Source organism: Vanessa atalanta, chromosome 18 (genome assembly GCF_905147765.1).
Source record: "Vanessa atalanta chromosome 18, ilVanAtal1.2, whole genome shotgun sequence".
NCBI lineage: Eukaryota > Metazoa > Arthropoda > Insecta > Lepidoptera > Nymphalidae > Vanessa > Vanessa atalanta.
The window spans coordinates 2,993,959-3,021,869 of NC_061888.1; the positions used below are offsets into that span (position 1 = coordinate 2,993,959).

The 27,911-nt window shown below is 35.4% G+C and overlaps 1 protein-coding gene across 1 annotated transcript in view; it reads left to right on the forward strand.

Moving 5' to 3' along the window:
• LOC125070913 (metastasis-associated protein MTA3) overlaps positions 1-27,699 on the forward strand; it is a 57,322-nt gene extending 29,623 nt beyond the window's left edge. The window contains exons 3-17 of the mRNA XM_047680928.1: positions 319-426; positions 17,282-17,475; positions 19,472-19,589; positions 20,136-20,338; positions 20,953-21,141; positions 21,548-21,681; positions 21,995-22,113; positions 22,697-22,797; positions 22,887-23,009; positions 23,136-23,355; positions 23,469-23,690; positions 23,909-24,055; positions 26,635-26,798; positions 26,946-27,052; positions 27,135-27,699. Coding sequence (XP_047536884.1) covers positions 319-426; positions 17,282-17,475; positions 19,472-19,589; positions 20,136-20,338; positions 20,953-21,141; positions 21,548-21,681; positions 21,995-22,113; positions 22,697-22,797; positions 22,887-23,009; positions 23,136-23,355; positions 23,469-23,690; positions 23,909-24,055; positions 26,635-26,798; positions 26,946-27,052; positions 27,135-27,354 — 2,369 coding nt within the window. The 3' untranslated portion in view covers positions 27,355-27,699. The remainder of the gene's footprint in view (positions 1-318; positions 427-17,281; positions 17,476-19,471; positions 19,590-20,135; positions 20,339-20,952; positions 21,142-21,547; positions 21,682-21,994; positions 22,114-22,696; positions 22,798-22,886; positions 23,010-23,135; positions 23,356-23,468; positions 23,691-23,908; positions 24,056-26,634; positions 26,799-26,945; positions 27,053-27,134) is intronic.
• Positions 27,700-27,911: the final 212 nt, after the last annotated feature.

The following is a 27,911-nucleotide window of genomic DNA, read 5'->3' on the forward strand; positions in this document are numbered from 1 at the left end:
ATTTCGCGGCTTAATAGGCTTCATTATGTACTTCTAATTTTTCTTATGATTTTTTTTTGTATAAGTTAACCCTTCATAAATGTATATACTATGAAACTCTAATTTTTATGACTTCAACAGCTGTACTCACAAATTCCCTTAAACGAAATACTTACAATACACATAACTTGCTTACCAAATATTTATAATGTTTGATATAATCATGTCGTCAGTAGCGCTCCCTCGGCGACAAATAATAATTGATTCACCATGTACCAACGCTAATGATGAACGATCAAGGTCTAATAGAAAAATATTAAAATAATGTTTGTGTTACAGTGGCCCAGTCAGAAGACTCACCGGTCGCGATGAAACTCAAGAAAATATGCCTTAAGACGCCAATAGGCGAGGAACAGGCGGCACAAGCTGTTCTCGACCCTGCGATAGGTAAGTTATAAAGTATAAAATCCTTTGTCGTACAACATTCGTTTGGACCTGGATGATGTGAAAGATATCGAATTGTTTACAAAACATTTTCAATTAAAAACTTTTTCATTTCATTTCGCTATCGATTAATGAAAGTATGTAAACCACATAATGTATTTATTCCAGCGCCTTTCGTCTTGTCAAATATCAATAATAATTAATAATAAAGCGGTAAATTATTAATATAATTGCTGTAAGTCGCCTACAATTTTTCGTGATAATTAAATTACAGTAATTATTTTTATTATAAATAATAAAAAACCTATCATACGTATCGTATCTAGTATTCCACGACTTACCGAATCCTACGCAAAACTTTAATAGAAACGGACCAACTATTCTACAGGATTTATTAATAAACGTGGTAACAACTACTTTCACATTTTTAAGTTAAAAATTAAAAAACGTAAATTACGTATTTTTCTCATAGAATGTTTTAAGATTACGTGGCTCGTTGCTATGCTGCAGGAATTTACTTCGATAGATTTTAAATGTCAAAGAGTACTTTTAACTATTGATAAATCCACTTCAAATGTTACTTACGAATTGTAGATGCATACTTAATACCTATCTGAATGACTGAATTTAATGCTTTACCATTATACGTATTGAACCCACCTCTCTAGGTGCTGGGTAGGTATAGAAGCTAGAGCGTGTCGCGACTCGCGACGGACCGAACTGTAGCTGACAGTTGATTGAATTGTGCTTTTATTTCCCATCACAGTGAACATTGAAGCTATGATGTCATCAATTTAATTGCGTCGGCCACTTCATTACTTATAAAAACGACATATGTATCACTATATTGAAATAATTATTATATACGTTTTATCGATTTCTCGTACATCGCGAAGCGGTGACCAGTAACAACATTCGATATAATTAGACGACACACATTAGTAACGAATTTACAAGCTCTATTGTTTCAATTATTCGTGAATGTATATTGTAGAAACGGAACTTATAGTTCGTCGTATTTGAACGGTCACGTGTTCGAACGTCTGACATCGACAAGCGAACAAAAATGTCCTTGTAATAAAATTTAATTAATTTTGGCGCAAAGTAACGTAGTCGGTGCATAGGTTCGTATGCTTGTGTGCATATATTACACACAATCGTGAGCAGGTCGTTAATGGTATAACGTAGATCTGTTGTGTGGTACGCGAGAGGAATAACCTATAATTAGAAGCGCGTACACCAATCCTCGGCTATGGAACTCGGAACTCGTTCACTCTATCCGCATAAATGTTTGATATTGAACAGTCTCTAAAATTTCGGTTTTTGTTTTCGTTACAAATTACACTTGAAATATTTTCAGAAATTGATTTCGCTGCGTTCTTCGGTGCTATTCAGGTATTTGTTGAAGAGTGTGTATGTGTTCAGTTATTCAACTACAGTCTAATATTAAAACACCGATCTCTTTTTTTGTCTTTTTTATCTATATTTGATCGTAAAGATATATGTACACTATAAAAAAAAATAAGCCGGTTAAATTATTCAATTCTAATGTCACGGTATGATTTTATGTATGTATGACTCTACAAATATTCCCACATTTTGTAATGACTTAACATCTACTTAATAAACATCAAATTCAATGCAAATTCCATTTTAAAATAGAATTGGTTGATAAGAATTTCGTATAGTATCGATTTAATATTGTCTTTACTAGTTGAAAATTCAGTTCAAATAACTCTAGTTGCGCATAAAAACCCTTGATTTTTTAAAAGTAAAACTAGTATTCGCATGACGCTCTATGAGATCAGTGTAAGAGAACGACAGGATAATTAAAAATGTATGTTTATGATAATAGGTTTTTGGGAACCTGCTTATTGAAGAGGGCGGGCAGAGCTTTTAGAGTCATAGATTTCGTCAGTGTCGCATGAGACCATTTTATTCATTCAAATAGATTGAGAAAAATTTAAGCTCCAATGATGGGAATGATTACTTTCGATTTTATTATAAAAGATTTTAAAGAAAGGTCCATCGTCTACTACATTCACGATTTTCATTGAAATTCATTCTACCACTCTGATTTAATTTTGTCTATTTACATTATGACCTTATTGACATACATCGTGATTATTTATTTTTTGAAAATGTATCGTGTTCATGAATTCATGATGTGGCTTTGTCGCGGGTAACGGCGGTGCTCGTTATCGCTGCCCGGGTCGCGGTCTCGGCGGGCGGCGACGGCGTGTGTTTCTCCAGCGTGCGTGCCATTGCAGCTCTCCTCCACCGGCGGTAATTTGATTGGGCCCGAGCTGTCACCTATGCGCCGCAGTCGCCCGGCCGTCGCTCGCCGGCTATCGATTAGAGCCCCCCGCCCCGGGCGCCCCTCGCCACCCGCGAACCGGATCTCGTCACGCCGCCATTGTGTACCGCGACGCTTAAACGCATTCGTTTCTCCCGATGCGAAAACGACGCATTCCTTCCGCGCGCCCGTCCTCCCCGCCCCGGCGACCACGCCGCACCGCGCGGCGCCTCGCAGGACTGCACCGATCCTCTCATTACACATTTACAGTTTCACCTTTCGATGCCGATCAATGACAATCTTCATTATAGAATTACTCCTCTCTAAGATCATCTTGCTATATTTCTACACAAAAACAGAAAATAAATATTTTTATAAATTCAATTTCATTATTCTGTAAAAAAGAAATAATTGCATGAGAATTAAAAACTTATTATATTGTTGTTGCCTTAACTAAGCGTGTAAAAGAATAACAAATTTAGATTTGCTTAAATTTTGTCATCTTTTATTTTTTCAAGTCTTTTGAAATCAACCTTAGCTTGTTTATCCATAGTCTTGTTAGGGCGACAAAAATATCATCTAAGAAAAAGGTACCGACGAAGTCGCCAGCAACCACTAGTGTGTCCACATGTTAGACTTATAAAGTTTCGCGGCGGCGTCGCTTCGGTAGAACCTTGTTACCACGAGCGTAATAATTTAACGATACTGAGTAAGGAAACAGTACCTATCTAGCCTTCAAAACGAAAAAAACTTACTTTTGAAACTAAAAGTTAGCGAATTATATGACTGTTCTTTTTTTAAAATCAACTTGAATAATATGGCGACTTAAAAAAGTAAGATGTAAAATATTAGTTACTTCTTGTTATTTTAATTAAATCGTAGTAAACTTTACAATGTGAACTACTTTTGATATTTTATTTTATTTACATATTTCTGTAAACTTTAAAATTTGTGTATGACTGTTGCACTGTGTCCGGGTTTTCATTCAAAATTTTGAGCTTAGTTCATACTTAAGTGAAGGGGGTGTTTAGTTTTTACTATCCGTCGGTGAAGTGTCTGTACTGAAGTGCCAGCTGATAGACAAACTGACTCAAAATGCTTGTTGTATGCTAACTCGAAATTGGGATTTTTGTTTTTTTTTTTTATGCACAATTTTTGTGTAAAAACACGTGTAGTGGACACGTGTCGACGTAACTCAATTTTAAGTGTCGTAAAATTATAATTAACTAAAGTCTCATGTTAATATTGTTGTGATCAAATTAATAGATGATACCATTATGAAGTGATTTAAAATTTTCATATCATTAAATACTAGCTGATTCCATCACATACAAGTTACCCCTCCCATTTCCCCCGTTAAAGTTATTACTTCCAAAAATCCTTTCATAGCGGATGTTTACGTTATAAAACAAAACTATTCTCCATATAGAAGAATATAGTCTAGATTTTATAAATATAAGATAAACGTCCTACAAAACTATAACGGTATTAACAATAATTAATTTTATGTAAATACTGTTTCTATATATTTCGTTATTTTTATTCTGTTGATTAATTTTAGTAACACCATTTATAACTAGATAAAAAAAACCAATATAAATATTTTATATTAAAGATTATAAAATTTTGGCTATGCATCACGAATAAATGGAATGGATGTTCTCAGCGTGGTGCCCGATACCGGGATAATATTTAAGCTGTTTCACCCCAGGTTTTAGTGTTTCCATGGAATAAACACAATAAACTTAATCTTCGTTAATAACATTTACGCGAACAAAATCACGATGAAACATATATTGCAAATATATAACTACAATATAATTAATATTGACATATTCTACCGTATATAGGCCTTAGATAAGATAAGCAATTTACGTGACGATTTCAAAAGTAAACGTATATTATGTTATCTTGAGTTTTTTTAAGGCCAGTATTGATGATAAATATACAGATAGAGAAAACGTAAACAATGTGTTAGCCATTCAGAAGTCTACATCGATCTATACTAATATTATAAACGCAAAAGTAACTTTGTCTGTTCGTCTGTCCGTCTGTTGTTCATTAACGGCCAAACCATTGAAAGGAATATTATGATACGAAGCAAGCATAAACAAAATGTCGGACATTGAAGACTTTTTATGCTTAACACCTGACGACCAACCTCTAAAACGAGACGAGCGAAGCCACGGTCGATAACAAGTTGCTAATATAATTTTGAAACAAAAAAGTCTATTAATTTCAATATTCGTCTGGTATTATTAGTAACAATAGAATCGAATCGACTGCTACAAAAAGGTTATAATTATTTTAAATGGTGCTCGATATCGTGAATTATTACGAAAACCTAGACGCACTTGTATGGGCTACTTCTATTTGAGTAAAACGTAAGGAACCCTACTCTACCCTACAATAATCATGACTTATGTTATTAAACTATTGTTGAAAACTCTACATCTTTTTATCAAAAAGGTTCGGTTCTGCGACCCGTAGTTTAAGGGATCTGTCCGAGATTATGATCTCAGCGAACGAAAATGTTGGGTAGTATAAGTAGATGCTATGAACATTTTTAATAATTAATAATAATTAACGTGTTCGCACAGATTATTAACAATAGAATCCGTAAAAAGATAGAACAACATAAAATATAATTTGAGTATTCTTAATCCAGCTAAGTTTTGAGAGTCGAATTATTTGTAAAATGTTATATGTAATGTAATTGTTAATGCAATAGCCGATAGTCGAGATATTGATGGGTGTCGTGAATCGTGATCTTCCAGCAGTGGTTGCGGTTAAACTCCTGCAGCATGTCCGAAACGTCGACAATTTATTAAATTTTACTCAACTGCGCTGAAGCAATGTTCGCTATTTACGAATCATTGTGCACAGACTTTTTTTCTGCACGCTACAGACACACTTCATACATAACTTTAAAAATACTACTCACTGAATATCAAGAAGAATGGTAATAATTAGAAATAAATAAAACGCAAGCAAGAGCATTTACAAAAACTATGAACCTAAAATATTCCTAAAAGTGAATAATTTGTGAACAAAAGTTTGAAATATGTGTATGCAGCCTAAATGGCCTGCAGTGAGTGGTATTCATGCTTTTGTTTGAACTGTTCATTTGGTATTACAATACCATAAATGCCATGAATGTACATACAGAATATTAGTGTATATGCTATATGAGTAATTAAACAAAAGAGGTCGTGGACATCGACTTTTTTGTGTCGAGAACTTTTAACGGTATATGTATAATGGTATACTTGTATTTTCTCCCGACTTTTTTTACACGAGTATCGATTTCACTTTATAAACGTCAGTCACGAAAAGAAGTCATAGCTGTGATTAACTTTTGACTATTTTAAGTTATTAAAATGACTTGGCAGAGTTATATATACATATTTTTTTTATTTTAATAGAATGTAACGCAATTATTTTATCAACACCTATATGAAGGGTTAAGTGATACAGATCACGATTTATGTTATGAACTTATATATACCTATAAAAATAAGTATGTAAATATACCTAGCATATAAATAACCTATGTAGATAAAAATATAACCCATAACACTCATTGGCGATAGAATTCCTAGGTTACCCTTTTTTGGTTTGATTGGTTATATATGTAAATTTTACTGTATGAAGTTAACTTGTATTTTTTTTGTTAAGAGCAAAAAGCAATCTTCTTGACAAATCAAACAGTAAATACAATAAAATTTATTAGTTTTAATATATCTTAAACATCAGATAATGTTGTTTATAAAAAACATAAGTTTAGATACCTCTTAAATTTGCGATCAAGTCACGTGGAACTAAACCGATGATCCAAAATCCGACAAGAATTAGTAATTTAAAAGAAAGTTTTTATATTTATATACAATCTTATCTTATTTATTCTGTATGTCATAGATATATATACCTGTAAACCCTTAGCCACACCACAGAGCTTTTAGGATAAATTCTGAATTATATCTATGCCTGTCAATCCTCCGCCGAACAGTGGGTATGTTTGATTCTGCTATACTGAAAAGAGAACTTTGCTTATCGGTGGGATATAAATGTACAAATAATATTTTATAAGAAGTTTATCTACAATACTATTATACCAAAAATGACGAAACAATTTAGTTAAAATAAACAAATGTGTTGGATTAATACTTTATACTAATATATTATAAAATATTTTTTCTTTATATGTTCAAAAATCACTTATCAAATCGAACAATAATTTTATTATTTCCCTTTTTGTTATATAACGTTTATGTAACTACAACGACAATCCGACACGAGCGGAGATATATCAGGCGCAGGACGGCTTTATGTGCTCACCGAGGGTAGGGAGTGTAACACTGCCAACTTCCAAGCTTCGGAGAGAATTTCTCTATAAATGTTAACTCAAAATCTTTTACATATTGACATGGTCATGGTCCAAGATTGGAACCTGAAACATTGGTGACAGAGTCGTAAAAGCTCACCACTAGACTTAATAAATCATAGTAGGTGCACGTATAATTTACAAAAGTAGGAGCTCACTTAATACAGATGATAATAATAATAATAATACAGGTTATTTTTTTTAATTAAGATGCAAATAACAATTAATATATGTATATTACAACAATATAATTAGTATATGAACAATACTTCAACCTATTTTTGGATTCATTAAACAAACGAAAACAGGTATTTCTGATTTTATTTTAAATTTAAGTTCTCTTTACATTTAATAATTAGTTTCAAATTTTTTATAAAAAATAATGATATCTTCCAACTAAAAAACCCACACCTCGCAAGGGTTCGTGATGACGTGTTCCTTCCGAACCACTTACTACTCCTGCCCTTTCGTAATAATGATTTGAATTTTAAATGATTATTGTCACAGAGCTACCAAACCACGCGTTAATAACCATAAAGGTGTTTAATTTTGATAAACTTGAAAGAAAATTAGTTGAGAAATTATATATTCAACTTTAAGTTGGAAAAATATTTTCTGTATATAATTTTAAGAAAGAGTGACCAAGAAAGCCCATGGAAGGCATGCTGTTGGGCAATGTTTACAGTATTTGTTTAACAAAAAATGCCTATTTACATTCAAATTAGCTCCAATCTGAATAAAAATGTATCCCAATCACAATCTTCCTTCACCGTCTTGTCTTAACATTCCGTCTCCGATTGTGTTTTTCTCTACTAGGTATTATCGGCTCTACAATAACTTAGTCTGCAAAGAGAATTATGACATATGAAAATTATTTTTAAAATTAATAAGCAATTATTTACAATATTATTAATATACTTAAATGTATATGTAACAAAACAGGTTTATTCTATTTTTATAACTAACATATGATTTCTACTTTAGCCACCCTGTCCTTATTAGTAATGTTAAAAAAAAATATAATTTATACTATATTTTCAAACACCTAAACATTGTTTTATTATTTCTCAATTTTAACTTAATATGTTTAATTAATGATTATTATTATCTAAACCAAATGCTGCCATAGATTTAATTGTGCTATGAAAACGCTTCGTCTCAAAACATTGACGTTACAACACAATTAACAAAACAATCACGAGAGCTTTCTATTTCTAACTAGTCATGTCAATATCAAATTCTTATACAATTAAATATTGGGAAAAGTAAATTTTAAGTGGCACATGTTGTTAATTCGCATTGGCCTTATTTCATAAGAAACGTTCCGTGACTGACAAGTCTCATATAAAATTCAATGATATTATCACTGGCCACTCGGAATTGTTAACGGTTGACCTTTCAGGTGTAACGGCGTCTTTAAATGTTAAAATTCATGAAATTAGAGCCGGCTAGGTAAATATGACTATGTTGTTAAAGTTTCATAAGATATGGGAATGTTATTTTTATATCAATTTTTAGAACGTATAACATTCGTTTTACTTATATGCTGATGAAGACATAAGCTACTCCACTGCTATCTGCTAGCAGCGGTATGAGTTGTGATTTCCAATTTATCGAACTACGGCAAATCTTAAGATTTCCCAGTAAAACCTAAGATTTACCGATTATGAATGGTAAATGTCCATATAACTTTGGGATTCGAACTTTTACCATCATTCACTTGGTAAATCTTAGGATTTATATGTTAGGTTAGGTTGGAATGGTAAAAATCCGAAAAAGTCGTCTCTTTATAATAAATACTTACATTTACCAACTCATGTCGGTAAATCTTAGGTTTTACTGGAAAATCTTAAGATTTACCTTAGTTCGAGCTTTTACAGTAACATATATATAATAGGGTACATAACAATTTAAGATTCTTTGTTGAAAATTCACTAACGATGTTCTGTTAACTCTTATTATTTGATGAAGAAAGGTCTAACAATAAAAGGTCCCTTTTATTATTAGGTTCTATTAAGATATAATAGTCGGACTCATCATCACTTATTTAATCTACACTAAACAAATAAAGGGGGTATGTTTGAAAGCAGTTATATTATTTTTCCGTTGAATCTTGTTTATCGAGGAAGATTTATATTTAAGATAGCCTGAAGCGTTGACAAATTAAACTGTAATGTATTTTATAAGTGAGATGTTAGATGTCTTTATTATGTAGACATAGAATATATAAATTATTTAAAACTGCCATGGATAATCCAAATGTAACTCATCTAACACCGCGGGATGCTACGTGCTTACATAAATATAATCTGATACCTATAGTTTTAAATGTTTATATTATATTGTGTTGTTGTCGTTGATTCATCTCATCCTGTGACCTACAAAGATAATTTATGTCTGAACCGTAATTGTTCATTGCTTTAGCGACATTACATTATACTGTGACTGTTTTCGATTATAGTGATTTTTGTAATTTGTATTACCTTAATTGTTAGACAAGTTATGCAATTTAACCAGAGAACACGATGTGAGAACTACGTCTTATTAAGTTCTTAAATGTCGTAATGAAGTTTTAGATATTATTCAATATTAAGTAAGGATATCACCACTCCTTTTGTTTTATCAATGTCTCTGGCCTTTCTTGGCATTTTTACAAGCAATTGTCCGAATAATATTTTGACGAGTTTTGGCACGTTGCTCTTCTCTAAGTCATATCAATGTTTCATGTTCCAATAATACAAAGATGAATTCAATTTTAATAAAACCTCTTTAATTATTGCAAAATTTAATATTTACAAGATATTTTACAAAGGCCTCTGTGTATTTCAACGCCTGTGCCACTATTATTTTATGCACTGCGTCTTTTCATTTGAATATATATTCTTTCTTTAAATTCTATATACACTTACTCTCTATACTATAGGAACATCAAAAATTGAGCGCTCGCTTAATTATTGCTTAAAATTTAATATCATCTCACGGCATTATAAACATTTTTAATATACTACATAGACTACTAACTTAGTCTACTTTACTAATTATTCAGTGTGCAAATTACTTTGACAACTATGATTAATGGTTTATTTTAAAACGATTGCCCAAAAAAGGAATGTTATGTTTTCAGTTTTCACGAATATTATCTTTATTCGTCCATAGCTTTTTAATGCCTGAACAGATTTAGATGTGTGGGATATCGTTGGAATCCTTACATCATCTTGAGTATCACAGGCAGTCGTTTTTTAATAATTTCCGAATTTTATTTTATAATGTTGTACAGAACACTATCGAATCTTTTTTGGGATTCATCTACAAATATTTTTGATTATTGCTGGTCCTTCTAAAATATTAAATTACACGTACAATTACCACCCGTTTGAATGTCGGATCCGGAATATAAGCCGGACCTACTGATATATTATATTTGTTTTGCCAGCATTTACTTGTACACACATTAATTTTATATTGTCTTTAAATAAAAATGTATGTGTATCTCCTCTATCCCAACGATTGTAATGAAACTATGGTGAGTTCTTCTGCATAAAGAAGCGCAGACACTGGCCTAAAAATGTCAAGACGTTTTTTTTTATGTCTGTTCTTTAATTAACTGCCTACGCGTGAGATACAGATACGGGTAAGCTAGGTTATTCTATTTCCGAAAGTTAACATAATATTGTTAAATATATAATGTGACCTGCGATAGACTCAAAGCTAATCTTAATGTATAAGTTCAATCCTAGTCGCATTAATGGTAATGACTTGTGTAAAACATTTAAAAAAAAAACAAATAGTCTAATATAGATCGATTCACGAAGGAGCGCACTCTACGTTAAATTATCGATAAATAAAATAAACTCACAACTAACAAATGTAATCTAATTTGTAATTTTTCGCTGTCTTTACTCTTAGTCGTCTCACGCACACTAAGATATCTTGTAAGCATGAGCTTCACTCACTCATACTAATGCACGCCGACATTAACTTAAAGTGGAAGGGCGCGCCTTTAAAACTGTATAGATATATATTTCCTTTTGTGTAAGTGTCATCTAATACACATACATACCTGTGGATATATATTTTTTAAAACCGAAGTATTTTTTCATATTTCAATATTATTATTCTACATACGGAAAACGGGTAGTATAATTTTAATGATAGTCTTTAGAGGCGTGACACCTTCGTAAAGTAAACGAACCAGTTTCGAACCTAAAGGAGCTGCCATTTAATTTTTTCAACGCTTTCTTCGCCACTTTATTGTTAATATTTAATGTACTGAAATTATATATTACATGCGTATTTTATTTGTATTTAACGATAGAGATTTTTGTGGTTGAGTTAAATCCTCCATCATATGTACGATGTACTTGTTACCTTTATTTTAAACGAGTATGTTTACTAACTTTTTTTCATGCGGTTAGAGTAATTACGGAACAATTTAGAATTCTATTAAAATTATTCCATTATGTATTTTTAAAAACATTACGAGTGGAATGTATATAAAAGATTGCATAGGATAATAAATTTACATAGAATATCGTATAAGTTCATATTTTTAAACATATAAAATATAAATAATCACTCTGAAATCGTACTTCTTTATTCCTGATAATAGTTACCTTCGGATGAATAATGGATATAGACATTTGAATAACAATTATACAAAATGCTTAATCATTATTGAGAATAGCTTACGTGCTGAGTCTTGTTTTGAATTACAGATTCGGAGCGATAGCGATGCTTGTTGTATCTTTTATTTAATAGTAAAAGCCAATGACCCCTATGAAAATAGCAGAATCCTCGCGGTTTAACACTAGTACCTTCAGCGGTCGCGCGCATGCCTGTTTCTAAGGTCGCGCCCGCTTCTGCCTTCCGATGGAAATGACTTCAATTAAAATGGCATTCGTGTTTATGTCGCGAGGGATAACCTCGTACCGGCCTCTTCTCCCGAACACTTCTTAGTCCCTAGAGATGTACCTCGATTGGAGACTGCGGCCGCATCTTACCGGTGGCCGCTGTTGTCACTGCGGTGTTTCGCGGGCGGGCAGATTTATTTGGACGTACCCCCTTCGGGGGCAGAGGGGTCGGGCGCGCCACCCACCGCGCCACCTCCACACATTTGACTGGATCAATAAGTAAGCAAAGGATGCCCGAGCAGAAAAACCATACACCCGACCACCCCAAGGGGGCACACGTAACCGACCCCCCACTAGCGGGGGGGGGCTCCACAGATTGCCATTTTCTCTTTGCCTACGCTTTAATTAGTTGCGTAGTGACGCGTGTGTTATCCATAATCCGAAGTTATTAAATTGCCAAAATATTTTTATTCTATAACACACCACTACATACATGCCGCAACAACTAAATAAAAATTTCGCTATTTCAGTATCACTTAGATTGATTATAGTCGTATAATAACTTAGTACTTCAAAGTAGAGTTAATATTGTTGAAATCGGTTATTCAATTATTACCCTTTTAGATAGTTACAAAAGTCTCCTACAAGTATAAGTCTATAGACATCGAAATATAAAAAATAAACGTTGCCCGTATATGGTCGTGGAAATAAAGCTGTTCCATTAAGTCCTAATCTTGAGTCTTCGGCGCTGACAATGCCACCATAACAGAAAGATAAGATAAGGAGTGATACACTGCGCCCCACCTGTAATAGAACAAAGCTTCTCTGTGTACTTGCCTCAAAACGTCGCGTTACTACCGACTTCAATCCCGACACGTGTACATTCCCTGCAGTGAAAATGTCGAAAAAAATACCTTGCGTCACAAGTAAATATGGTCCAAAACAAAACACATTACCGTAAATTTAACATAAACGTCCTATAAACCGAACTTGAATTTTCATTTTGATATGTATTATATTTCATTGTTACTGTGTAATTACTATATAAGCATATCGTAAGTGATACTTGGTACTTATATTAGTACGGGCCTATAAAGAAAAATATAATATCCGAAGCCAATTCACATATAGAATTATTATGATTTATTTCTACGTCAATGTTAGTTTGTATATGTGCTGTTTGCACACACACATTGCTGCTAAATCTAATGTATACATAAATATGATATTGTCTATGTCTGTCTCTGTACAAGCGTCGCTTGTAAAAATTGACAGAAACTCGCCGTAGCGCTTACCTATGACTTCCAGCATGATTTTTACCTTGGACATTTAAAACAATTATTCAATAGAAACCTTATATCCTTGTCAATAAAGTCGCAATTATATCGATTCATATGACTATATATTCATCTTAGACATATAAAATCTGACTATCAACGCACGCACAGCTATATCTACAGAGTATAGAAAGTTCAAATTTGTAACAGGGCTTATTTTATAAGTGTGTTCTGTTCTGTGTTCTGAGTTCTGGGTCGAAGGGCAGAATCCATGTAGGTACTACTACTCTATAAAACGACGCAAATATAATTTGACTACACTACGCATGTGACTACCACTATCTTTTAAATTTATTTGAAAGATGCCTATTTAATAATCGTAAGTATTTGCACTTAATGGTCGTAGACTATCTACCAGAGGAAAAAAAAGAAACACCTCAGACTTGAAGAGATTCAGATAAGAAGTTACTTTTTACCCGATCATGCTTTTAATAATAAAAAAGTGTAGTCTACATAACATAAGTCATACAACAAGAGGTACTTGTGCCGACATAATGTTTTATATTCATGAGTAACTCGCGACGTCTATGTCGTGATTCTACATTCCACTTGTTTGCTTGCTTGTTTCTAAGAATGTTACGATCAGACCGCATTTTGTAGATCCCGTTATTCTTATGTTACATTGAAAATTATTTATTATAAAAGTAGTCTACGGTCAATTGTCGAGGATAATTTAAAAAAAAATTAATTAACTTTTCGTGGGATAATGTTATGTGATGATAGTAATTGGTACAAGGAACAAACACAAACTTATTGCTCCTGTTACTGCATCAAGTCAGTAACTCTTGTTGGGCAATGTATACGGTTTTACAACAGGATCCGAGTAAGCGATCAAACTGTATCTGATGCTAAAATAAAACAAATATAGAAAAACGTTTGCGTGCAAAGGGTTATTTTTCAAAATAATTAGTTTATTGATGAAGCGTAATTCAAAGATGAATATTTGAACATGTAACGATCGCCTCCTAACTATTTCTTTGTTATATTCAAAATTGTAAACAATTAGAAATATTTAAAAAAAATACTGTTGGTTTTCGCCAATCCTTCTTAGGTCAGAATATATTGTCCAAACGATTTTACTGTGTTATATAAAAAATGTAACGCTTTTACTTTAATTTTGTTTAAAAATAATTGTGACCGAAACGAATACGGTTGAGAAATATTATCTAAACAATTTCGTGGATGCGACTATGCGGTTTTACTTAAATCGATTCGCTGCCTTTGTAAATAAGAAGGTTTACTGGAATCGTAATAAACTAGGTATATAATTTATTAGCCAATCGCTTGTAGAAGCTGCGAGCAAAATAATATTTTGTCTATCCATAGACAATGAATCGATGTTTATATCTGAAGACGATTATACAAAAATCCTCTTACAGCAGACGAAGCTGTTTTCTTTTCTTTATTTGCTTGGGCTAATGAAGAAACATAATATTTGTCTCTTTCTAACATCTATGCTTTTTATAAAGTTTGTAAATAAATTCTTTGGCTTTATGTAATAGATTATCCTTTTTCCAACCAATACTATAAATGTCAAAGTTTGTTTGTGTTTACTACTCAATAACGTAAAAAAGGCTGCACGAATTTGGATGAAATTTGGAATAGAGATAGCGACTTAACAGAAAAGCTTCCTACTAACGCCATCCCCTTCCGCACCCTCTTACACGGGCGGAAGCTAATTCATAAAAATATTGTAATTCGATGCACATTTCTAGATATAAAATATCGTTGATAGATATGTATAAGAAGAATCACTGAATGATCACTAAGATAATCTTAATAAAATTCGATATGAAGATAGCTTAGTAAGTACGTATTATGTTCTTCCCCGCCCTTCCGGAAGGTTGGCTGGTAAAGAATGCTTTTAGCATTAAGACCGCCTTTTTTCCATATATATTTTTGATGTTATAAAGTATTTGACAAATATACATTTCATTCCATTCTATCTCGAGATATAAAAAGATTTTTTAGATAATATGTATTAAAAAATAGAGCATATCCAAAAACTATACATATACGATTTTTTTATTTTCTCAATTTTAGACATAGTGAACACACTACTACTTACTATACAACAGTATATAATAATATATTACTCTTATGCCATTATTTATTATGATATTTTTTTAATAATTGCAGATAGTTTCGTGGCCAAAACGAACGTCTATCAGACAGATTTACGTAAATGATGCGCAATGTTCGTTACGCGTTCTCGAAATACAGTACATTCAAATTCTCTATACATCGCTACAACAAGTATAGCTATCGGAATTAATGCGCCGCTTGCCTTAACATCCAATCTTTTTGTTCCCCTCCCCCTTTCTACTAATGCCAATAATGGCCTTACTATATCGAGCTAAATGGACGATGTTTGGCGATATATCTTTTGTGTTTATTTTAACTGTTTGCTACCTAACGACCGGTTTTTACTAGATTTCGTTATAATTTTCTTATCTATGCGCGCTTCTCGATCTTTATACAGCATGCAGTTGACTTGATCGGTTATTAATTAATTTTTATTTCATATCTAAGATTAGTACGTAATTTTATCGATAAAACTAATTTAGTTCTGACATAAAAAGTAATTAACATTCGTCATTAGTTTCGTCAATAACTTTAGGGGTACGGTCTTATGATACGTGTATGTATTAGTGAGGTATCTGCGTGAGACTGCGTGGTAATAATAAGTAGCCGTTACCACCCCTCGACACCCGAGCCCCACCCCTCCGACCGCACGCGCCGCGTCACCACACAAAAGCCATCTTAACTTAAACCGGTCCTCGATATGGCCAACTTTTAATTTAACGTAATGAATGAAATATGTATGTGACCTAGTTCATACGTATCAAACTGCCACTTGGAGAACAATATACAATTAAAAACTGTAATATCATTTGATTTTGTTACAAGAAAACCAACATTGATATTCGACTGAGTCAGCTCTTCGCGCATGCCGCCTTTTTTTTTTGTACATAGAATTCGTTGTCTTGTTATGTACTCGCTGCTGCAACGTTTGTGTGGATAGCACTGCCACTGTATACACATAGTTTCGACAGATTTTTTATACTAACGATATATGTACGCTATACATCGATAGCTACTGTAAACTTTTGATTTATAAAATGAAATATTGAAAATAGGAACTGAAATAGTATTTATTTCTCGTTATATAATAAATTGTAAATTTATTTGAATAATAAATGAAAAAATTTTATTCGACTACTGTTTGTCTTGAATTGCAATCAGATGAGAAATAATATAAATAAATCGAAACGGCGGACATGTTGTGATACAAGTACGCGTGTCGTAATGGCGGCAGATCGGCGTATAAAAATCATAAGCTGACGTGAGCACGTTTCGCAACGCACCTGCCCGCCCGCGCCGACGTCGTCCGCCGGCTGCTGTGTTGCTGTCCCAATGCTCGCACTTGTACTATTTCAGTTTTGCAATCCATTATTACCAACAATGTCGCAAACTTCAATTTGTAAGATAATTAAAAGAAATATGTAATTGTATTTAGTTATACACAATTTTTATTAAATTATACGAATTGCTTTTGTAATACTAAGAGTATTGGCTATACAACATCCGCTATTGAGAAAATCTACTACATTACTATGTTGGTACAAGTCCATAAATGGTTAACATGATTCACCTATTAGCTCTTCTATCTGGAACACTTCTTCATTTTGATATCTGACGAATTAGTCGTAACACTGACATCATTTCAATTAAGTTTATTTTAAGACAATGCATATTTATTTCCAAAATAATATTTAATAGTAAAATATCTGTATAGTTTATAAACAGTATTTCACTATGAAATAACATATTTAATTAACACTGCAGCGATGTTTTATGTCGGCCAACAAATCAAAATTAAAATTATTAAATATCATAATATGTACTTCAAGAATTTGCAAAGGTTGTGAATTCTTAAAATTAATTTGTCGAAGCCTGCCTATTAAATATTGTGAAATTTAATTTTCAGTGGCGATGGAGGAGGAATCTACAGACTTACCGGGCACAGACGGACTGGCGCCGAAACAGCGGCACCAGGCGAAGCACCGCGAGCTGTTCCTCTCACGACACGTTGAGACGCTGCCCGCCACACACATCCGTGGAAAGTGCACCGTGACGCTCCTCAACGAGACAGAATCGCTGCTCAGCTATCTCAATAAGGATGTGAGTATGTACCGCAAGAGGGACCGACACTGGGAATGCTGGTTAATGTAGATGAGCTTTCGTTTTTTTCCATAGAAACTTTGTAAAGAAAAACTCCAAATAAATAATAAGGCCGTTGATCCGAATACATGAAAATGACGATGAATACTATAAAGGATATTAAACTCAGTTATGTAAGCTGTTTATGTTTCCACACACCTACTCAATACATCCTTCCTGAACGTCGTTCGTTCAATTTTCAAATGCAAGTGATCAATTTAAAGCTTATGTTAAGACATCATTAATAGACAAGAAATATTGTTCCATACCAGATTATATAACATAATATCATAAGTAAGCGCTCAGTTAGTAGTAATTTATTTACATGCACTATGTATGAATTTTATCATATGTACCATAATATTTATAAGAGTAATAACAAAGTTTCTTGTTGTTTCGTCTGTGCAGAATCTATACTGAGACAAGGTATTAACTTTATGTTTAATAAAATGACGATTCAAATAAGTTTATAAAAGCGTTCTTGAATAATATTGTGATGTTGTCGATGTTTCGGTCCATTTGCAAATGAAATGACGAAAGTTTTGTTTTATCCAATGTAAAGAATAAGTTAGGTAACGCAGTACTTAATATAAACACTTTTAATAATGACAGACTTGAGCAGAGTGCTTGCTACTAGCATTGCGTAATAGCATTTCATTTCGTTCCCGATGCTCGTATAACTTTTGTTTTACATGAAAGTTATATTTCTCTTCAGAAAAGTACGTCTGCTTAACGTAATACGTAAGTGAGATTATCTAAAAACGTATTAAATTTTATAAAGATTACATTAAAAACATTTGCTTGAGTTCTCGTATCGCTATGTGAATGTTTTACGTATCCATACACGTCCGGTACGGATCGCAACTCCAATAATATTCCATCTACGCCAACTAATAAGGAAATGAGCATGCACTTGTCGACTATCTCGTATCGCTGTCCGAGCTTCCTGTTTGCTTTATTACCATCGCCATATAAAGATTTGTATTAAATTTAATCATCGTTTTTGTCGGGTTTAAAGTCGACATCGCCTAAACTTTATTTTTTGGATCGTAACCATTTATACTATACCTGACTGCCTCGTTAGTCTATTTGCTTGGTTGGTCCCAGATCACCAGGATCTCAGGTTCTGGGTTCAAACGCCGAGTTGGGCCGATAAAAAGATATTAGGTTAATCTGTCGATAAATTCTCAGTAACGCCCCAAAGTCTAGAAGTTGGAAGACATTCCCATACCTCGGAACGCACGTAAAGCCGTTAGGCCTGCGCAGGGATCTCTTTTCGGAGGTGTCGGATTTGTCATCCTGTCGGATTATGAGGGTGACGGAATAGAGAGTGCACCTGTGGATTGCACACAAACATGTGCACTATAATATATCGTGTGTAGTTGGTTGGGCTCCCAAGAGTTTGGCCGCCGTGACCTTAATCGGCCGGACGACATCATCATCAAATAACTTAGGAGAGCATTAGTATGCAAAAACTTCTTAACGACTTCAGATATGAAAATTGGTTATTTTTTTTTACCCAACCGTGGGAATCCTTTTGCCACGTGTATGTGTCATAGACACATACCAAGCGGTCTCTTTTAATTTTGCCACGAATAATTTAAAGTATAAATTAGTTATTAAATATACCAGTAAGTTGATTTGAATATTTAAAATTAAAAAAAAATGTCTAGACACTTTTTGTGAATCTGTTTTAATGTACTCACCGTGCAGCTTGGGTACGATTTGTAACATTGTTATATGAATTAAGGCGGAATCTTTAGAGAAATTGTAATCAGGCTATATGTAATTAACAAAAAAAGTTACGAAATAATTTCGTATTAACGCTGAGCAGGTTCTCATCGTGTCTCGATTATGTGAAAGTTTTTTATTAAATTATTATTTAGTTGTAACATTTATTTAATTATATAATTTATTATAAATTAATTGATTAACGTATATTATCTCTTTGTTTCAGGACGCATTTTTTTATTGTTTAGTATTTGATCCTTCACAAAAGACTTTATTAGCAGATAAGGGAGAAATCAAAGTTGGAAGTAGATATCAGACTGAAGTAACTAATTTATTAAAAGAAGGTGAGCGAGGTATCTTTTTAAAATTTTTAGTTTTAAATATCTTATTTAGGATTACGTCACATATAAATTTATAATATAAATTGATCGTTATCACATTATCCCATTTAATTTCCACGTTGGTTTAGTTTAACTTATAAGCATTGGGTTGGGTTAGTATATTATAAAATTTATTGGGATTTTATATTAATAAATGTAGTGGTATCATCCTGGAGTTTTGGTACTGGCTGCTTACACTCCTGTTCATGGTCTAGCACCCGAACTATTTCTGGTCTTGTCTTATACGTCATCAGATTATGACAGAGAGTGTATTTGTGTTTATATATCTCCTGCCCCCTTGGCTAGTCTCACTAGAGAATGGCCGCCATGAATTATATTTAAGCCTTATTAAAGAAAGATTATACTGATACATTTATCTGAAATGTATGATAAAGCCTAGTAATATATAGTTACAATGTAAATAAATTTTTGTCAAGGAGATAATTTATATAAGAAACAATTTTAAGGTTTGGCCGTTACCAAATATGTTCTAACGAGTAACCTTGTCAGGCGAGGAGGACAGTCGCTGTAGCTCGGAGCTGGAGACGCTGGTGTGGACGCCGGCGCACGGGCTGTCGGACCGGCAGATCGACCAGTTCCTCGTGGTGGCGCGTTCCGTGGGCACGTTCGCGCGCGCGCTCGACTGCTCCTCCAGCGTCAAGCAGCCCTCGCTGCACATGTCCGCCGCCGCCGCCAGCCGCGACATCACATTAGTACGTGCCCCTATTTGTTACCGACCATCTGACCATCATCATCTAAATCAACGGGATCATCTCATTATACAAAATCTTCTTTAAAAATGCATATGTCAACAAAATGTATACTCATTTATTCATTGATGTAAGATGTTACACAAATGCTTTATTTATTCTTATGCTCTATTTATGTATTTTATTTTCCAAGTTATCAATTGAACTTTCATATTAATTTGATTACATTTCTATTAAATATTTTAAACAAAATTTTACTTTGTCAACTTTTTACTTCATTCTGTAAGTAAAATAAGTAAAGTAAGTTACAGCTTATAAACGTCCTAGCTAAGACCTCCTTAATGCCGGTTGGTGTACACGCATGGTAGAACTTCATTGAAATTAAACACATATTTATATATATATAGGCACATATATATAATATATATATGCACCTATTTCAACTCTCGATTTCGAAACTAAATTTGTTAACGACTTAATTGTTAGTAAAGTATAAACGTTTCCTAATCATAAATATTTAAAATCATATTCATATTTCTACTAATAATTCGCATGCTTTCATCACGATATGTATAAATAATGTAAGTAACCTCAAGATATTGCGCCTCGTGTTGCAGTTTCACGCTATGGACACGCTGCACAAGTCCGGCTACAGCATAGAGGCGGCGCTGTCGTCGCTGGTGCCCGCGTCGGGCCCGGTGCTGTGCCGCGACGAGATGGAGGAGTGGTCCGCGTCCGAGGCCAACCTCTTCGAGGAGGCGCTCGACAAGTACGGCAAGGACTTTGCGGACATACGACAGGACTTTGTGAGTTTACTCGAAATCGAAGTGAAGTTTAGATACGTCTGTTATGTAAATATCACAGTTATATTCTATTATATGTATGTAGACACATTATTAAATTATATGCTTTCAACTAGAATAAATATTTAGAGGTAATGCAATCACTATTTCAGGTAGTAATTACAGGCTTTTGGTAAGTGGCCACCACCACCTATAGGCAATGGTGCTGCTTTGTCCCTAGTACACTGACTCACTCACCTTTCAATCTGGACCACAACAATATTAAATATTGTTGATTGGTGGTACAGTAAGTGATTAATGTGTGGTATCTACCCAGATTATTTGCACAAAGCCCAACCAATAGATTTAGATCAAACTTTTTCATGTAATTTTGATTCCTGTTAAAATAATAATCCTTTTATTCTTCCAGTTGCCGTGGAAAACGTTGAAGAACTTGGTGGAGTACTACTACATGTGGAAGACGACGGACCGCTACGTGCAGCAGAAGCGTGTTAAAGCAGTCGAGGCCGAGTCGAAGTTGAAGCAAGTGTACATTCCCAACTAGTGAGTGTTTGTACCGACACGTCACTACTCTCATTCGTTTTTTTACTTTGCCACGTCTTTTCTTATATTTTCTATATTTCTTTACCCCATTTAATGATTAATTTGAAAATGCTTTTCTTCATATTTATAAAATAGTTTTTAATAAGTATATATTACGTATAAGTCGGGGAATTTTCAATTTAGACTATTTATGTATTCTGTAATCCCTATAATAGTAATACAGGGCTCCTAAGATACGCCGTCACTGGTATCGCTAAGGAACCTGTCACATGTAAAGTGGTACACACTGAAGATGACGTTGACGCAATTGCAGCAACAAGCCGAACCCGGCGCTGGTCGCGAACGCCGCGAGCGCGGGCAAGGCGGCCGTGCTCAACGGGGGCACCAACGGCACCGCCGCCGTCGCGCCCAGCCTCTGCGCGTCCTGCCAAGGTACATGTGCTATGTTATGCACTACAGCCGTTTCGATTAACTGCGTTACTTGTATTTGATATCCAAAATTCTGAAAACAACTTCACCTTATAAGTCCTCAATGATATCAAGTCAATTCAATGCCATGCCATAATTTGCTTATTTATCTTTACTCCTCCGGTGGTTGAGATAGGCTATAGTGTACTTGAATAATTAAGATTATTTTATCGTTCTGTACAATTAAATGTCAATAATGTCTAGTGTTCGTAAAAAGTTATAATTCGGAAATGAAACCTTAGTTTTCCATTTATTCAAGTGTCCAAAGCACACTGCGCTGGTAAAACGTTAAATCAATACTTCTGAATTATCACTGGTGTGTCGTATGAGTCTTGTCAATAAATGACGTGCAATGTAAATAAATTTAGAATATATTATTTTGGTTTTAGTTTCTTTGATAGCAGATTATCATAATCGTATTAAGTAGTACAAATGTAATGATTCGTTAATAAACATCGAACAATAGCTTTTTATTTGAAAAGCTATGTTATCGCTATATCTGATGATAATGTTTTATTTACAACCAGTTTTTTTTATTTCATTTCAGTGACAAATTCAAACCAGTGGTACTCGTGGGGTCCACAGCATTTACAATACAGATTGTGTGGCTCTTGCTGGCAATATTGGAAGAAATATGGTGGACTAAAGGTGAGACAGTGCAATACTCACTTTGATTAATATTTTTAGAAGGAGATGAATACTCGTACGACATAAAACCTTTTTTTTTTGTTATACAGACAGCTGGTGTGTTCGGAGAAAGCGAAACGGAGGCGGCACGCACCGGACGCGCGGAAGGGGAAGACACAGCGCTCTCAGTCTCACACCGCCCACACCGTTGTACCGTCATCAATTGTGCTAAGGTATGAACAATTATTTACTAATCGGTCAGTGAATTTGATTATTACTAAACTATGTTTAAAACTAAGTCAACAAGTACTCAGAGCGCGACCCATTCGAACATTGGATATATCGCGCGCACGTTGCAGGAGTTCAAACTGCGCGCGCACCTGGCGCGGCACGTGGCCACGGCGCACGGCGGCGCGGGCGAGGGCGCGCGGCCCGTCATGAAGACGCGCGCCGCCTTCTACCTGCGCGCCTCGCCCTTCACGCGCCTCGCCCGCCGCCTGGCGCGCGCGCTGCGCCGCCCGCGGCACTACGCGCGCTCGCCCTTCTCGCCCATCAACCTGCACCAGGTCAAGCACGAGTGTGAGTACTCACGGGACGGCGGGCCGCCATATTTATGAGCGAACGTCTCATTCGATATCGCAGTGCCACCGAATCGAAACGTCGATTAATCTTCCCCCGCTGTCTGCGCGCAGGTACGATAGCGATGGCGGGCCTCGGCGCGGGTGCGGAGATGCGCGGCGCGGGCCCGACCGGCGTGCCGCGAGTGCGCGGGGCGGTGGGCGCCGTGGCCACGCGTCTGGCCGTCGCGATGGGCACGGCCGCGCCGCGTGCTCAGGAGTGGCTGACGCTCACTCCGCGCGACCGCATGCCCGTACCAAACCACGTCGCCTTCCCCAAGCCGCCCAAGGCGCCAGGTCAGCCGACATCCGTCACAGCACCGTTATAATAATATGAACAAACTAACTAATGTAGAAGAACATTTCTAACATGACTTTACTACGATGAGCGTAATTGATATTTTGTATGTTACATTTATGCTTAGAACATTTTACATTTTGTAATGAATGTAATGTAATGTAATGTAATGTAACGATAGATAGATAAAACACGATGATAACATTTGCGATGGCAGACGGCAGCCTGATGTACGAGCGCGTGCTGTCGCGCGCGGAGCTGGAGGCGCGCCGCAACGAGGCCAACGCGCCGCCCGCGACCCTCGCGCCGCACGCGCCGCCCGCGCTCAAGCGTCGCGCCTACGACGACATCAATGGCCTCGACAGTCAGTATCGCCACCCTTCGCTACAACTCTTTCGACTTTGCGCGTTACTTTTACCTGCGAGCGTCTGATCGTCTCAAATATTTCATCTGCTGACTATAAGTTTCCTTTCGTCTATGTCTTACAAAACATTTGAAAAATTGTAGAAATATTATTTGAAACGGTCAACGAAACGATTTCATATTATTTTCAGATTCAATATCTTAATATTATAATAATATTCAGATCTAATAGTTCCTGGCTTGCTTCAGTACAAGCTTAAGTTAGTATTATTTATACTACTACTACTACTACAGTGAATATCTATAATATTTTTACAAAATATTATGTCTAATGTGAGAGCGTAATTTTAACATATATTTACACTTTCACTCGTACATAAATAAAAGTTCTTAAATCTTATATAATCTTAAATCTTAAATCTTACTCCATTCATAACGCAAACATACAGTCTTTACTTACGCTACACTTTTAGTGTAACATGCCGTGCTGTACAAGGCCCTCGCACAGATTTGGAGTAGGCTTTGAAAATGCATGCTATGCGTATCAGTATGTAAACGTAGATGACGTCAAGCGAACGATATATGTCTATAATGTAGAAATTATAGTTAGAAAAAGATATATAGTCTAGCTAGTTTCGTGTGTTTTCTTTCTCGGGATTAAGCTATTTTATTGATCAATTGATGATGATGACGATTGATTAATCTAGTTTAGATTCCTAAAATACTTACCATAAATCGCAAAAACGTTGGAGGAGTTTCAATTATAGATAATTACTAAATAAAGGTACCGTATTAATAATACGGTTTTAACGGGTCAAATAAAACACCCAGATCAATAAAAAATAATAAATAATTTTAAATGATGGATGATAATATCCGGAGTCTGATAATTGGAAATGTGTACATTCCCGTGCAAAAGAAGAGAAAAGAGGTTGTTGTTTCTGCGTCTGAACTCTTTCCGGTCGTATCGGATTTGCCGTTCCATGGGATTACGAGAGTGAGGGAGTAAAGTTCATCTCCCTTCGCAATCGGTCTGGAGGACATTATCATTATTGACTGTTCAAAATACCAAGATTATTTTACGGAATTTATCTCTTCTTAAAATACATTTAGTACACATCATTAAATTAACCGAAGATAAGTTATTATTTTTTATATTTCATTGTAGACATATATCTTTTTAGAGAACAATAATATCGTATTGTTTAATTTATTAAATTTTGAAAAAATCAAAAGTTTGTTATATACGACAACTCAAATAGTTTTTAAAGTAACATAATTAATTGCATAAAACTCAAATACGTGTAGCATCTCTGAAGTCCCCTCCCCATACGGGTGGACGTCTTGTGATATAGCTTACTTTGAATCTATGACACCACTTATAGAACTTTTAGTAAGAAATCATATTAAATTCGGTTGTCTTCAGTCAATTCATCCCAATTTATTATTACACATCATACCGTGCTGTGCAAACATATTCCAACTAACAGAAAGACCAATGGAAGTTGTTAAGATTTAAAAGAGTAAACCATTTTTATAGTGACAGTACCCATTACATACTCTTATGACACATCTTTTCAATAATGTGCATAACATTATGTAATAGGGTTTCTCAAAACGATTATAATCATTTTAAAAAATAATAATAATGCACATCGTCCATATTAAGGCAAAGGGCAATATAAAACAGACAAAATCCAAATCTTCTTATTTTCTCTAACATACCAATATGTTACACTATTAGAAAATTAAATGTTTAAACAATAATAATAAATGGTTTACCGAAATAGGTTTATAAAAATGAAGATTAATATCTTTATATATTTTATTCATATATAAACCTACGCTCCATCAATTATAATATATTTTGACTCTTGAATTGAATGAGAGCAATCATTAAATATTTCGAAATATAATAATTTCTATGAAATGAAATTTCTCTTTTTGTGCTGCTTACTTTGCTGGAGTAGCAACAGGTTTGAAATCATAAAAAAGTTTTTAGCAAATAAATATTTTTATACCGATTCTTTTAATTACCACACACGCCTCAATTTTTTTTGTTATACGCAGATCAACATTATTTGTAAGTCTGTTCCAATGTTGTTGTATTTTGCGAATGAATAATATTGAAGAACCCTTGTAGTTTTAACGCGAACGGCGAAGTTGATGAAGTGACGGTAATATTCGAGCTTATATTGGTGGGTAATTCGATGTTGTTACTAATTATAAATTTTAATTCTACTCATAGTTTTAAATATTTGTGACGCTTTTTTTCTATTTACGAAATTCAATTATATTGGTTCCCCCGGTAATACAATATACGGCTAATCGGTATTATGAAAGTCGTAGCATTTCTTGGAGAACCAATTGAAATGGAACTATACAATTTTATACGATCCTCTGGAAATATATTTCGAGCATCGAAATCGTATCGTTTCTTAAATTGAATTTATTCCTGTAATATTATCAGTAGCATCGACTGCCACACTGCCACTTGCCAGTTTCATTTCCGCTAGTAGTGCTAATACATGTTAGTAATTGTCTCCTTTAGTACGAGTGTTGACTTACGTACTATTGCAGGAGGTGCGAGTGGAGCCGCACGCGAAGTTGCCGCGCCACCGCCCGCCAAGCGGCCCAACAAGCACCCTGCGCCCATGCAGCGGCCCTCGCGCGAGCAGTACGCCGCCATGTGCGCGCGCGCGCAGGCCACCGGCCAGCCGCTGCCTGCGCACGTATTTGCGCACGTATGTACCAGTCTCATATAGTATATTTCTAAATTGAAGAAAAGATTTTCCATATGTCTCGTATGAAACTCGCTGGAAAAAATAATTACCGCATTCAATACTTGTAGTCACATTTATTAGTTTAGTCATAATTATTATCGTTCATAGGTAAACGGCAAACCGACAAATTTGACCGGTCGTGGGGGCCGACGTCACGTTATTTCGTGGATGGACGCACCCGACGACCTCTACTTCAGAGCCACCGAGGTCGCCAAGTACGTCTCGTCTCGCTTTCGTCACACGTAATCTTAAAAACTTACAATCTCGCAAAACTCATCACGCTCGTTCTCCGTGCAGGGCCGCTAGAAGGACGCTGAGCTGCGGCGAGCTGCGTCGCGGAGCGCGCGCGCCCTGGCGGGCCATGCGCAGCGCGATCATCGCCGCCAGCCTGGGCGCGGTGGCGGGCGGCGCGGCGGGCGCGGGCGCGGTGGCGGCCAAGGCGGCGGGCGCGGGAGCGGGCGCGGGCGCGAGTGGCGCGGCGGGCGCGGCGCCGCTGCAGCTCGTGATCCTGGACTGACAGGAGCCGCCGCGCCCGCCGCACCCGCCGCACCCCTACACCATGGAGGCGCTGCTCGGCTGAGCCGCCCCGCTGTATATTGCTCGTGTACATAGCCCCGAGCGGCCCGCCCACGGACACACACACGCCCCCGACCTTCGTGAAGATTGTATTTTTGGTAATCGAATCGCCGACGACGGATTCTGTAGATAATATTTTAAACTATATTGTTCTTATGTGGTTTGATCTGGCGATGAGCAAAATAATGTATTTGATACATAAAACGATATGTAAGTCTATTTCATTCGGAGATTCATTGTAGGATAATTTACAATTTTTTTCATAAATAAAGCACAAATTGGAAAACTGTGTATTTTATTTTGACAAATAAGTTTCCTATCTTATCGTCCTGGATATCTAAATGCTTTTATGACTTCGGTCAAAACCTGCAATCAGAATCTGAGTTACACGACGGCAAGGTGCGCGAACACGGCAGTATATTCCCTTACTCTTATAATCCAATAGGAAAAAGTATTCATCATTCGGTAAAAACGTAAATAGAAATTAATCGTGATAAC